The sequence below is a fragment of the Myotis yumanensis genome, unplaced genomic scaffold (assembly GCF_028538775.1).
Source record: "Myotis yumanensis isolate MYYU_CA2020_CCGP unplaced genomic scaffold, mMyoYum1.0.hap1 SCAF_5, whole genome shotgun sequence".
NCBI lineage: Eukaryota > Metazoa > Chordata > Mammalia > Chiroptera > Vespertilionidae > Myotis > Myotis yumanensis.
Window position 1 is genome coordinate 22,438,369 of NW_027223756.1, and position 15,199 is coordinate 22,453,567.

Consider the following 15,199-nt stretch of genomic DNA (forward strand, 5'->3'; position numbering starts at 1 on the left):
GAGGTCATCCTGAGTCAATGCTGCCTTTGAGAGGCTCTCAAAGCACAATGTCACACCCTGGGTGGTGTGGCAGTCCTTGTCACTTAATTGCTACTTCCTATCTGACCAACACATTAGTTATTTGGGGTGAGAACTATTTTTCTGTCTGTCCTAAAGGTGGGGAGTGTTAGAACTCTAAACCTCTTGTATTAGAAGAACTTGACTTGGCCTAGTTATGAAATAAGTGAAAATATCAAAGTTTCTTTAATTCAAAAACACCCAAATTTGACAGATCATACTTATGTTTATATTTTGGCTTCTGGGAAACTATAGTTTTATTTTTGAGGCAATAAATGTATGAAGCAGGCTGGGACCTAGTGTAAGGAACAGTGATTTTAGCATTTATGAAGTTTGGAGAAGAGTGTTGACATTTCCTAGCTGTGTGATCTTGGATAAGTCATTCATGAAGCTACCAGGAACACAGGGTTATGTTGTGGTAACATATAACCCAAGGTGTATGAGGCTCAGAACAAATTATATTTTTTAATTAAGCTGAACATGTAAGGAGGTCAGCTAATGGTCCTGCATTATCTTCAACGGGTCCCAGGTGGGCGGAGTTATCACTGTTTGAAATGTTGATCATTGTCAAGGTTAAGTGTAGATGTGTTCTTGAGGCTCTCCCTCTTCAGAAATTAAGTATTTCAGTCCAGAGGTGACACCACTGCCACTTTCCCTCACCATCAGGTGGGCTGCCCCAATCATAGAGGATGTGGAGTATGTTGTTACCTTGTCCTTGGACAACCTGTGGGAGTAGAACAGAAAATAGTTTGCAAATGACACAGAATCTATCCCAGAACTTTAGCTGCATTTCATCTCGATTGGGAACTATTACTTGCCACAATAGAGTTCACATAATTGGTATCATGTACATGAAAATCCAAAGTGCAGTGCATGTAATTGTAATTGTGATGATGACGATGATTACTGATGAGCCAAGGGTTTCTGCTACAGGTTTCTGACATTAGCTTATAAACTGCATTGGGCCAAATGGCTGTTGTTTGTCTACTGAGTTTAGGGGCATATGAATGAATGAAAACCTGGGGGAAGTCAGTTTACTCTTCTCCCCCAATGCTCTGCCAGGTAGGTTTATTTTAGTACATTCTGAAACACAATATCTGCAAAAGATTATAAGCTAATAAATTACATTGAATGACTCTATAAATTTTTGATTCTTACATCTGTTTGGGGATCAATATAATCTAGTAGTAAGAATATAGCCATGGCCCAGCTGGTGTGGCTCAGTGGTTGAGTGTCGACCCATAAGCCCAGGTTGCAGGCTGAATCCCAAGTAGGGGGCATGCAGGAGGCAGCTGATCTATGATTCTCTCCCATTAATGATGTTTCTATCTATCTCTCCCGCTCCCTCCCTCACTCTGAAATCAATTAAAAAATATATTTTTTAAAAATAATTTGGGCATGACCCTGTGGATTTTATTTGTGATCTTATTTTAAATATATGTTGACTGTGACTTTGAGTATATAGGTTAAGCTCTGGATATTTTAGTTTCTCATCTGTGACAGAGAAATAATGTTTTACCTCACAGAGTGGGTTGAGGGTTAAATGAGATTATATATATAAGTAATTGTGTGTGTGTGTGGGTGTGTGTGTGTGTGTGTGTGTTTGTGTGTTTGCGCCAAGAACATAATTACAGCTTGATATATGGTACTTAATTATAGGGAATGTGAGCTTCATGATAACTCATGAGGAAGGAATTTGTATGGCCCTTTTTGTACCAGTGAGTAAGTTGAGGCTCAGAGGATTTATGTAATCTCACCCAAGACCAAGATATGAATTAATGGAGAAGACTGTTTTGAGTTAAGTCATGGAAAAGAAGCAAAGAAATTATCCTAATAAAGAGATTTTTGTAAGTTTTATTATTTCTATGAACTTGCGAAGAGAATGAATCCTGAAAAAAAGCCATTATATTTCAAGAAGAGGAGTCTTCACTGCAGTTTGAAAATATAATTTTAACTAAGAGGGGTGGGAATGGAATCAATGATGACCAGGGTAAAGTGGAAACATAAGGCTACAATATTTTTTTTTAGATGTGTGATAGTAAATGGGAGGAGGAGAATGGAAGAGGCAAGTGCTTCAGAAAGGTCTAAGCTAGACTGTGCATGCCTTAAAGCCAAAGGGAAGAAGAACTTTAAAATACATGATGGAGGGTGGTTTATTAGAGGAATTAGAAAAGCAGGAAATAAGATGAACAGCACAGATTGAAGCACCATTCCCTCTGATACAGAAACAGAGAAGACTAGATGAATCTAAAGAAGATATTTTGAAAGGTTGAGGGAGAAGGATGTGGGGAAACCCATGGTGTGGTTGGGTCCAGCTTTAAAGTTCTGATGGTGACTCTGGTAGTCCAAGATTTGGGTTGGTCTGGAAGCTGGAGAAGGATGGAGAAGGCTTGGCACAGACATCAATGGAAGCATGTCAGAGAGTCAACTGGGCTATAAAAATGAACGGCCACTAGACAAAATCGGCAGTAGATATTAGCAGGTCCTGGCAGTACCATGCTGAATACTTCTGTATGGTACTGAGTGAGAAATGGAAAAAAGGGATTTTGTGGACAGGGAGTGTGTATATCAGAGACTTGAGGGGGAGCCATAAAGACTGTGGTCGGCTTCAAAGAGTGTTAAGTGTTCAAGAACCTTCTGATGGATTCTGCAAGGTGTGAGCAGTTAAGGGTTTAGAGGTCAAGGTTTGGGCTTTGAGTGAACTTAAGTAGGTGTGGGAAATATGAACTTGAACAATTGTGTATGGAGGCAGTGGCTAGTAGGCCAACTTTCAGATGAATTTCTCTGGGCGGGGCTAAGATCATGATCCTCAGGGTGTATCTCAAGATAAAACAGATGAAGAATGGGTGGAGACAAAGGTCTTTGGGTTTTAAAAGGTGAGGAAACATGAGGTCAAATGATCAAGTGTGAACTGCTTTGCAGTTTGGCAGCTATTCACACGCAGAGAACATTTTCAAGCTGCACATTGAGCCACAAAGTGTAGAGGGTCCTTTGGGAGTGAAAGATAGGCCTGTGAAGAAAAACTAACAAAAAACAAAAAAAATCTGTACATTTCATGCCAAGGAAAGTTTATTCCTCCTCATATTCCTGCAAGAGGCCAAAACTGGAGGCCTTGTCAGAGAGGACCACTACAACAGTGTTTCCACTCTAGGGAAGGAAGGACAGAATAAAAATAATAAAAATAAAAACAGAAGTATGAAATAAGAAGACAGTTTGAGAGTGTTGAATCCTTCATTTCTTTCCCAGTGGACTTGGGGTGCCACAGGGAAGAGAAAGGTGACCCATTAGAGGGTTAGACACGTGTGAGAGAATTAAATTGGAGCATGGCTTGAATGAAGAGTTCTGGGGTTAGTTAACGGGAGGGAAAACAGCACCACAGCTGGGCAGGAATCCAAGTACAGAATAATGGCTGTTGTAGGAAATGAAAGTCATAATATGAAAATCAACCATGTAATAAGCACTTACTATGTGGCAGAGCTCTGCTACACCTGCTGTGTGCATGATCTCATTTAAGGCTTGCAATAATCTTATAAAATAGAGGTGGTGTTTGTCCTGTTATTGAAAGGCAGCAGTGGCTTAGAGAAGTGGCTAGTTTAAAGTTAAGAGCCAATGCTTTTAGTAACTCTGATGTATTGTCTTCACATGTAACTTTCGAGATAGATTTGGAGACACATTGAACATTGGAATAACAGGAGTGGACCTGGCAGAATCAGAGCCGTCAGGAAGGACAGCTGATGTTTCCAATGAGCCAGAGGGAGTTGAGCAGTGGGTCAGAGTGTGTGGCATTTTCCTAGGTGAGTACCATCTGGAGAGAGGGATGGGTACAGGGGATGATTGAGAGTCAGGACACAAGGGTTCTTTCCCTGTCCCCTCACCATCATCTATCAGAGGTGCAATGTGTGACTGTCCCTTCTCCATGTTGTGCTTCCTGCTTCCCAAACATCTAGTGAGCCTAGTTGGCTGCTTCAAGTTTTCCAATTAAAAATTAGTATTCTTGGACACTAACTTGTACGAATGATTAATAAGGCTGATTTAGGGTGAATGGCAAGAAGTTGGAATTCCCCTATGTATTTAGGTTTTTATTTCTTAATTTCTGCACGAGCCCTCCCCCAACCACCAGGCTCCTTCCTTTCTGGCATCCAGCAGAGACTCCATTCAACACCCTGCAGGCAAGGCCTTCAGGTCACAGTTTTAAAATCCGTGGTCCAGATTTGGCTGCAATTGCTCTAGCCATTTGTCTGTCCTCTTCACCCTCCCTTATGTGATAATGCCTTTACACTCCAGCTCCTTTCTTATCTTCTTGTTTTCAGTTTTTGATGCAGTCCCTACTGTGATCATGCCTCTGTGTGCACTGAGGCACAGTGACATTTGCATTCTGATCTTGTGTCTAGCACGAGTTCATTCTGATTCTCTTGGGAAAAGGAAGTTAGCACATGCAGGAATATTATGTTTTGGTTCTACTCAATTTTCTTTGAATGATTAAGAGTAAATAGTTCCAATCATGGAACTATTGAATTGAACAGTAATGATTTTTTTCTATTGGTTCATGTTGCTCCTAGATGACTGCACACTATCTGGCTCTAGACCACACACACACACACACACACACACACACACACACACACACACAAACCTCCCTCCCATCTCTTATTAGTAAAGTAATGTCTAATTTGCTCACTAGTGAAGGGAACACCTGTAGCCCCAGTCAGCCAACATTAGTGAATATATTAATCTGCTAAGGCCGCCAAGAAAAAATACCAAATAATGGGTGATTTTATCATCAGAAATTAATGTTGTGCCCCGCCAGCATGGCTCAGTGTTTGAGCATTTACCTATGAACCTGGAGGTCATGGTGTGATTGCAGTTAGGGCACATGCCCGGGTTGCGGGCTAGATCCCCAGTGTGGGGCGTGCAGGAGGCAGCCACTCAGTGATTCTCTCTCATCACTGATATTTCTATCTCTCTCTCCCTTTCCCTTTCTCTCTGAAATCAATAAAAATATGTTTAAAAAATAAATATATTAATGTTCTCACAGTTCCGGGTGTTGGCAGGGCTGGTTTGTCTTAAGGCCTCTCTCTTTGGCTTGTAGACAACTATCTTCTCACTGTGTCTTCACATGACCTTTGCTCCATGTGCAGAACCCCTGGTGTCTCCTTGTTTTCTAATAAGGATCAAAGTACTATTAGATAAGGGCCCCACCTTTAAGACTTCATTTAACCCTAATTATCCAAGTAAAGCCATGATTTCTAAACATAGTCACACTAGGAGTTAGGTCTTCAACACGTGAATTGGGGGAGACACAATTCAATCTATAACATTCTAGCACAGCGGTTCTCAACCTGTGGGTCTCAAACAATGAAAATACATCCTGCATATCAGATATTTACATTATGATTCATACCATAGCGAAATTACAGTTATGAAGTAGCAACGAAAATAATTTTATGGTTGGGGGTCACCACAACATGAGGAACTGTATTAAAGTGTCATGGCATTAGGAAGGTTGAGAACCACTGTTAGCATCTGTACTCCCATCCCCAATTTCATATCTTTCTTACTTGCCGAGAATCATAGACCTTTAATCTTCAAGACACTGGTATCCCATGATAACTTAACTAGTATTTCCTGAATAAAGGATTCTCTGGTCAACCAGATTTGGGAAACACTGAATATTCAATTTCATTTGGGGAATTACTTATTAAAGGCTCCATTATTATTATTTTTTTGCAATACAGATTTTTTCCCCTACTTTTTAAAAACTCAATGTTTCCCAAACTTAATTTGCCACACTTTATTATTTTACAGAACATTTAATAACATCTAAAGAGATGTTAGTGTTTTCTTGGACATTAAGAAAGGATTTACTCCAATTTTCCCTAATGTCATGATATCTAATATATAGACTTGTTACCAAGTAAGATGACTGCATTTTTGTTCCGCTTAGACTGTTCAGAAATTTTTTCAAATTCAAAAGAACTCCATGTCTATATGGCTTCCAGACATTCTAGTTCTCTACAATGGAGCCCAACAGAATGAATCTGCTCTCTCTTTCTAAGGAGATCCCTTCAGATATGTAAAGGCAGCTCTAGAGTGCCTAGAAAGGCCCTTTTTCTCCAGATTGGGCAAATCAGCCCCTTTAATATTTCCTTTATAGCATGTAACCCTGTAAGTCCTCCTGCCCTGACATATTAACATACCCTTACTTAGCGACAGTCAGACACAGTAACAATCAACCTCATCACTTCTCTTCTCTGTCCCAGTTTTCCTCACTGCAGGGTCACAGGTGAATAAGACAGACAAGGACTCTACTTCTTGGAACTTACTTTCTTATAGAATGAAAAGAAAACATAATTAAATGATGTAATAAATGGTTTCATATGTTGACAAGTATTCAAAAGAAAATATATCATGGTATGAGGCTAGAGAATGACATGGAGATAGGGGACAAATTAGATTGAGTAATCAGAGAGGCTTCTCAGAGGAGATGATATATTTGAACAGATACCCAAAGGCTGAGAAGCCAGCCTAGAGATTCTATTTTCTCCGATGTCACTGTTCTCTAATGTGGGTGTTTTCCCTTAAAACTTGTAAGTCAGACAAGCTCTAGCCTGTGTTTTCTCTGATTAGTGTAAATGTTTGTACTAAATTCTATGCAAGATTGGATTTAAATATTTTCACCTAGTTTTATTTTTTAAATTACCTTTTCTCCATGGTTCTCTCTTCTTATTATTTTCTATTATAAGCTTTGTTATGGTGATTTTAACTAGAGTATGCATCTAGGAGTTCATGGTTTCTAATATTTATTGTCTCTTTATTGAACTTCTATTATTTGCCTCACTTGTTATTATCTGACTTTGTTTTATTCATTGTCATCACAGCAATCCTTACTACCTGCCATTGCCTGTTTCTCTCCCTGTATATTATTCATCTCTCATCACTAGAATGCAGGTTCCACAAGAAAAGGATCCGGACTGTCTCGTTTGCTTGCTTAACCCAGCACCTAGCACAGTGCACTGCATAGAGTAGAGACTCTCAACAAATAATTACTAAATGAACAAGGAGTCCTTAGTTAAAAGGTAGAGGAACACAGAATGCATCCAGCATTTGGGAGAAATAATCTATTCTGCATCAGTGAATTTAAAAAGAAATGCTTACTTAACTGGAACTTCAAGTAATTCAACCATTTTAGGATAATTTTAAACTTCAATAAGAAGAGCAAATTGTGAAATGTTTAACACATCCTCCTCTACTTTTCCCCCCAAATGATTCAGAATTGTCTTTAAGTTGAAACCATTATATAGCCTGACTGAACAAGGGCCTCTTGCAGAGCTACCTTCAGTGGCAAAAGGCCACAAGACAAATGTACCCAATGAGCTGACAGAGAACCTCTACCTACTTCTCTGCAGCTGCTACCACCATGTCATCAATACAAGGGACCCACCAGTCCTGGTATTGTCCAAATGTAATCGAGAAAAGAATTTATCAGCTAATCAAAAGCTTTAATCCATTGAGGTTATGCTTAAATACTGTAAGATGCATACTACCTAAATGTAGCATGTCCAGACCATGTAGCATGAAATAATAAAAATAATAAAAATATTTGACTTGAGAAATGACTGAAGTAAATGGAGAAAAATGATTTGAGTATATATTGATTAGAAGACAGAATATTCATCTTCTACTGATAACTGTGAGTAAACTGTTCTGTCATGAAAGGATCTGATGGTTGAAAGCACCATAAATGTAAGTTTTGATTCAAGGCAAGCAGTGCTTCCTAATAATCATACCTCTATAGTGTTATTTATACTTTATCAGGCAGTGAATTTCCCATTAGTGGGAAATCTGGGTACATGCTATCCCATTAGGAATATTGTGGAAGAAGTCACAGATTGTTTAGATGATCTCTGAGTCCTCTATCCAACTCAGAAAGCCAATGACTACCTGAATTTGGCTCTCAGTCAATGCATTTTGGGTTTAATTGACCTCACTTTACTCATGTTTGATATAGTGACAAAGACAAAGCAGTATACATAGCAATGCTAATTATATAAATTTATATAACTTTTATTATCCAAGTTAAAATTCTCATTGTAGAGATAAAACAAGTTAGCCCAGAGAGAAGTTACCTCCCCAATGTCACTTCCTCAGTAACATCACTACTTGCACTTTCAATTCTTCTAGTTGTTGAGGACATGCTGAGGCATGGAGGGACTCAGTCTAGAAAACAGTTCTCACCACACTGATGGGAATGTAAAATGGTACAGCCACCATGGAAACAGTTTGGAGGTTCCTTTAAAAATTAAGAATAGTACTTATCCAGCAATCCCTTTTCTATCCAAAAAAAAATTTGAGAACATTTATTTGTAAAGATATATGCACGCCTATGTTCATTTGCAGTATTATTCACAGTGGCCAAGACATGGGAACAACTGGTGATGATTGGATAAAGAAGATGTGGTACATATACACAATGGAATGCTACTCAGCCATAAAACAAGATGAAATACTTATATTTTCGACAACATGAATGGATCTTGAGAATATCATGCTAAGCAAAGAAAGTCAGAGTGAAAAAGTAAAAACAGACACATATGATTTCACTCATGTGGATATAAAACTGAAAACAAACAAACAAACAAAAACATAGATACAAAGGGAAAGGACAGAGGTAGACAAGGGTAAAGGGTTCAAATATATGGTGAAGGAAGAAAACTTGACTTTGGGTGGTGAATACATAACTATATAGAGACTGACGCACAGAATTCGTGCAAGAGTAGGCCTTTGCAGCTCTGGCTGCCTTAGCCCTCGTGGCCCTCGCTGCCTTGTGGCCCCGTCCCCTGCCCACTGGTCATTCCAGAAGGTCGTTCCGCCATCCAGTCTAATTAGCATTTTAGCTCTTTATTATATAGGATGGTGTATTATAAATTGCACACTTGAAAGCTATATAATTTTATTAACCAATGTCTCCCCAATAAATGTAATAAAATAGAAAAAGAAAGAGAAAATAGTTTTCAAATGTAGACGTGCACTAGAATCACCTGAAGAATTAACACAGAACACAGAAGCCCAGGCTCTTTAAAATAGGACAGGCCTGGGCCTCTATATACAAGAACTTGTACAAAACCAAGGAAGGTAGAAGCGGTAAGAGGAGGAGGGTCCCTGTTGCCTGAAGTAGACTGTGGATTAGCTGGAAAGTAGAGTTGTAGGACCTCCTCTGGAAGATAACTGGTTAAACCAAGAACTTGTCAAACTAAGAAGAGACTGACACCTAGTGGCAACAATAGGTAATGACACAGAGCACACAGAAGCCCAAGTTTTTCACTGTTCATTTCCCCAGCCTGAAATGTAAAAATAACATGAACTCCCTGTATTAACCAAGACCTTTAAGTTTAAGTGACAGGTTGTAAGTAGGATTAAGCAAAGAAGAAAAAGGAATTTATTGACCAATGGAATAGGAACGATGAGATGGAGTGAAAATTAGGTATGCTGGAATCAGGGGAATCACATGTTATCAACGCCTTCTAGCTCTCTCTAAAACATGTCTGCCCCCCCAAAACTCTAGGCTATCCTTCTCCCTCTTCTTATTAGCACGTGGAAAGTTTTCTCTCCTAATGCAGGTGGGCTTCACTCATGAATATCAGGTAGAAAGTCTCAAACAGTTGTGTGAATTATTTTCTCTTTTGCTCAGGTGTTTAAGTGAGATGAGAGGGGCAGGGCCAGACCTTGCAAATAAGCCGGCAATCTGCAATAAATTTAATCCAGGAGAGTGTTGGGTAAGCCCACCTGATCACAGATCTTAGATTAGTGGTTCCCAGCCTTTTTTTGGCCATGCCCCACCTAAGCATCTTTAAAATCCTGATGTCCCCCTGTGACATATAATTCTTACTATTCAAAAAGTGAGCTCCTATTCTTGTGAAGGAAGCCTAAAAGACCATTAACTTGGTCTAAACAAGCTTCCAAAGAATATGGCATCCATGAAAGAGAAAAGTAAAAGAACAAAAGGACAGTTGAAGTACTGAGGAAGAAATCACTAAGAAACTGTTAAAAAAATATTATGAAGTGATATGAAAAAATAGCAAATAGCAAATAAAGTTTCAAAACATATAACAGAGACCGAAATGCATAGATATGTCACAATATACATTTATATACTGTATGTGAGGCCCCTAGAACCATAAGAAATGCAAAAAATTCACTGTAAATAACTAATTCTCGAATTGCCCCCCCCCCCCCCCCCCCCCCGCCGTAAGACATGTGTCCCATGTTGGGAACCACTGTCTTAGACCCACACACAATGAAAGCTGACTTTAAACAATCGGCACCCAGGGATGAACACCGAACACCTTTTTTGTTATAATGTTTATTCGTAATAAATGCAGTATTCAGTTCTCCATTAGCTTAATTTTCCCCCAATTTTATTACAAATTTGGATGCAGCATAGACAGGCATGTTATTTATTATACATCCTCAAATTCCAAGAGAAATGATTTTCAGAATTAAGTAATGAAAAGAATAAATGAATGGAATACTCTATTGCTCATGCTCACATTTTCCATAGTGACCAAACTTAATACGATGACCAAATTCCCTAAAGAGAAGACAAAAAAAGATTAGTATCACAAGGCAAGTGGACATTGTTACACATTCTCTTATCTTTCAAATGTCATCCTAAGAAAGAGAGATGCTTTTACAGTTGCCTTTATACCCATCTCTTCTCCATTCCTGCTTATCACCACCACAGCTTGCCTATTCCTCCTCTATGTCATGATTATTCAAAGTGTTATGTGAAATTTTTCAACAGAGAATCTTTCATCCCCTAACCCATTCCTATTCTGATGCCTTTCCATTCAACATAGCAATGCCAGATTTTTTCTACCAGGAAGTAAAAAATAACTGCAATAATATGATGCACAATTCACATAGTTCACACACTCTGCTCAAATTCTCACTAGGTTTGCATGCCAATAGCTACAGTCTATTCTCTAACATTTATATTTTCCAGAAGTTAGCCTCTGCCTAACTTTCCATCCTTATATATCACTGTTATCTAAATATTATATATTTGGACATATTTATGTAACATTATATAACATTCCTTTCACCACAATTTTCTCTTTGTTTTCCTAAACACACTGCACATTTTATCAATTCCCAATGTTTTCTCAAGCAATGAGCCCTGTGTAAATTGCCTGTTCTATTTTCTTTTGCATTTTGTTGTTTTGTTGAATGTTCACTACATTAAAAAAAAGAAATCACTATATAGTCAGTCTGTCTGCAATCTTTTGTGAATAATAGTGGCTATTGAAAAAAATCCCATGCATTAGTAAATCCAGCTCCTTGGCTAAGATTATTTGACATTTCTGTGAAGAAATATATAGGAAAAATGACATTTTAACTGGAACTTACCACTGAGCAAGACAAAAGAAACACTCATTCTGAAAAGTGTGGCCGTTTGAAGCACAAACAGGGGCAGCTATAGGAGGGCATTCTGGTTCATCTGGTTCATAAAGGAGATCAATTGGGAAGTACATCTTACATGGGGGCTGCAAATAATATAAAATATCATGTAGGTAATGATTGATAGATTTCTTCTATTTATTCCTATCCTGCCACTACTGCCCCACATAGAAATAACATCAATTATTACTAGTCAGTTGATCTTTTATAAGGATTTTCTCTGTTTTGGTCTATGGTCAGGCAGGTTTTTTGTTTGTTTGTTTGTTTTTCTGACAGCAGTGCCTTTGCTCATCCCACCATTTCTTCAAGTATGAGCATTATAACATCTCAGCTTCAACCCCAAATGCAAAGTTTTCATTTAAACTAGGAGTACCAATGCCAGAAACTCACTATAAGGAGTATGTGAGCTAGAGGACAGGGTGAGGGCTTATCAGAAACAGACTTATAGATATAGAGAACAGAGTGATGATGCTTGCCAGGGGGAGGGATTTTTGGGGACTGGGCAAAAGAGGTGAAGGGATTAAGAAGTACACATTGGTGGTTACAAAACAATCATGGAGATAGAAAGTACATGACAGGGAATATCTATGCTAATTAGACCAGACGACCTTCCGGATGAAGCCGGAGCTGCGAGGGCCAAGGCAAGCCGACGCGGCTGCGAGGGTCAAGCTCCTTGCATGAATTTCGTATATCGGGCCTCTAGTCATCAATAATATTATAATAACTATGCATAATGCCAGGTGGGTACTTGAAAATTTAGGGTGATCATTTATGTAACTTATATGGTTGTATAAGCACGATGCTGTACACCTGAAACTAATATAAAATAATATTGAATAGAAACTTTAATTGAAAAATAAAATTTAAAAAAAGATTTAGGGTTTATATTGAGACTGGAAATAATTCCTGTATATACCATGGTTTAGCCTTGTGACCTTGAACAGTGACAGGTATGACTTTATTTAATGCTCAGAAGTATATTTTCCTACTATCCTGCTTATGTTACCTGGGTGTAAATATAAGTCTGGAGAGGTTAAGATACATGTCCAAGGTCACACAAATATTTCCATTCTACTTTACCACTATGAAGTTTTAGGGCTCTTGTGTTAAGAGAGTGACCAGGTTAGAATCAGAATTCAGAATTGAGAAATTTAAATTTACTGGAGGCCATTTAGCGGGGTCCGGTGGTCTCAGTCCTGCAAATAAAGACACAAGAGATTAAAAAAAGTTTTCCATAGAATATGATTTCACTTATTGAAGTTACTAACTGAATAAAGAAGCATAATTTAATTACTCATTTGCACAAAATTATACAACGGAATTTTTGAGTGGTAACTACTTTATATATTTATTTATTCTTTCTTTTATTTTCACAGTCCTGACTTCATTTATAAATTTGCTGTGTCATTGAGAAAAGAGTAAAAACCTTTCAGGATTGTACACATAATGTGCCAACTATATTATTTTCATTAAGTAACTTGGCTTTTGTTGGCTTTAGTGTCATCTTCACTGTAAGTGGGATAAGTACATGGCTCAATATGGCTTGGCTGGGTGTGGCTCAGCAGTTGAGCGCTGACCCAGGAACCAAGAGGTCGCAAGGTTTGGTTCCGGTTGGGGCACATGCCCAGGTTTTGGGCTCCATCCCAGGAGACAGCCAATCGATGATTCTCTCTCACTGATGTTTCTATCTCTGTCTCCCTCTCCCTTCCCATCTGAAATCAATAAAAAATATATATATTGTAAAAAGTTCAACATGATACAGTAAATAAAGTATTAAGCTTGTTCCTCTCAAGAGGCTGAATTAAAGATGACAGTGAATGATGAGAAAACCTAGGAGTTCCCTGAGCCCTGGAGAGGCTGAGAGATTCAGTGAACTGGTTTGCGTGAGTGATGCTGGTGTTGCCTGGGGATAGAGGATGACCAGCTGGATGTGGGAGAATGAAATAAGATCTATTATAGTTCTGCTCTTCCTTATCTCTCACCATCAGATGATATTTAAAATATCCAAGAATACATGTTTCAAATGAGAGTATTATGCTAAGTAAAATAAGTCAAACAGGAAAGGACAGAAACTATGATTTCTCTCACATGTAGGATATTAAATAAAAAGTAACAAACGAACAAACGACAACAAATTCAACTGGTACCTATCTATAGCATGCTATTGTTTATGTAAGAAAGTAGGAGGAATAATAAAATGTACATATATATGTTTATTTGAGCAAAAAAAAATACAAAGTAAGATAAAGTAGAATCTAATGAGATTGGGTACATGCCAGATGATGGTTGGATTAGACTAAAAGGAAAAGGGTATGGAGGCAATGACATATTTGAACCTGAACTTTTGTTCATTTTCTTTATGTTAAAAATAATTTTGAATTGCCCTTATGATTTTTCTTGACCCATGCATCATGTAGAGGCATGTTACTTAGTTTTCAGATAGTGATGTTTCTAATAATGATGCCCAATTGATACCAATTTGCATGATCAAGCCCAAAGGCCCATGTTTCAGCAAAACATTTTCCATCCATTCATGTTATTCTTTTTCTTCCCTACAACTAAAAGAAAATCAGATGTTTCTCTCCCAAGACCCACACATTTGCTTACCTGAAAAAACAGTAGGTGCCCAAGTGGAGGAGACCAAGAAAAATATGATCACGCATGGAAAGGCAGCCATTCGATCTCATTTAATGTCCTGCTTGGGTGAGGCCTGTGAAAATGCTCAGGAGAGTTAATTCCTAATCCCTTGCACAGCTGGCTTTCCACAGATGGACTAACCCAGCACCCTGAGGTGGTGCCATTTCCAGACACTTGGCCATGGCTGTCTCACCTTGTCCTGGTTTCCAGGGATTCAGACCAGACAGGGCCCTTCTGTTCTAAATAAGAAAACAATTAAAATAACTTTTTCTTTTTTCTTTACCAGCAGCCGGTGTGTAGTCCCCGTCCTGGTTTGGAAGAGGAATCAGGCTCAGGGCTTTCACAAGGGGTGACCTCAGGCATGTTACCTACAAACAGGCTCACCCTAAAATAGATCCTCTCCACTATACACTCATGCTAGGGAATGAAGACTATAAGAATTTTTAAGAATTCAGAAATCACAGGTGTGAACTCAGGTCTGTCCTGCATCATCAGGAAAATGTCATTTTATAATGCAAGTCATTTGATTCCCAGGGACCAACCAATTTCTCCCACACTGAAGTCTTCCTTTTCCTAATGAAGTTTCTTCTTCCAGGCCAGTTACCTGCACTCAGATACAAGGAATGAATTAAAATTGGAATTGTTGGTCCTGGGGCATAATTATGTATATCTTCCCTGATGCAAGAATAAGTATATACAGCTATAGCTAGATCTAGAATTAATTTTTATGATTTTTATAAATTATATGACTCATATATAGGTACACAATGGTTTTTATGACTCATATGCAGATACTCATGGATAGATATGACATATGATATCTATATCTATATCTATATCTATATCATCTATATCTATATCTGTATCTATATCTATATCTATATCTATCTGAGTGCAAATTCAGGCTTCAACCTCTCTTAGAAATGTGAGCCTGAGAAGCATGAACTTCATAGGATATTGAGAAGATCAAGTGATATTAATATACATAAAGAGCATAACTATATTAAATTGCCAATTTCTTTAGCCAAACTCTTCTTTTGTAAGGATG

At 38.3% G+C, this 15,199-nt stretch overlaps 1 protein-coding gene across 1 annotated transcript; it reads right to left on the minus strand.

Annotated features, from left to right (window-relative positions):
• Positions 1-10,587: 10,587 nt before the first annotated feature.
• On the minus strand, positions 10,588-14,191 carry SPINK13 (serine peptidase inhibitor Kazal type 13). The gene is made up of 4 exons (XM_070414197.1): positions 14,122-14,191; positions 12,676-12,710; positions 11,464-11,600; positions 10,588-10,645 (listed from the first exon to the last, which is right to left on the minus strand). The coding sequence occupies exons 1-4, from the start codon at positions 14,189-14,191 to the stop codon at positions 10,588-10,590; spliced, it is 300 nt and encodes a 99-aa protein (XP_070270298.1).
• Positions 14,192-15,199: the final 1,008 nt, after the last annotated feature.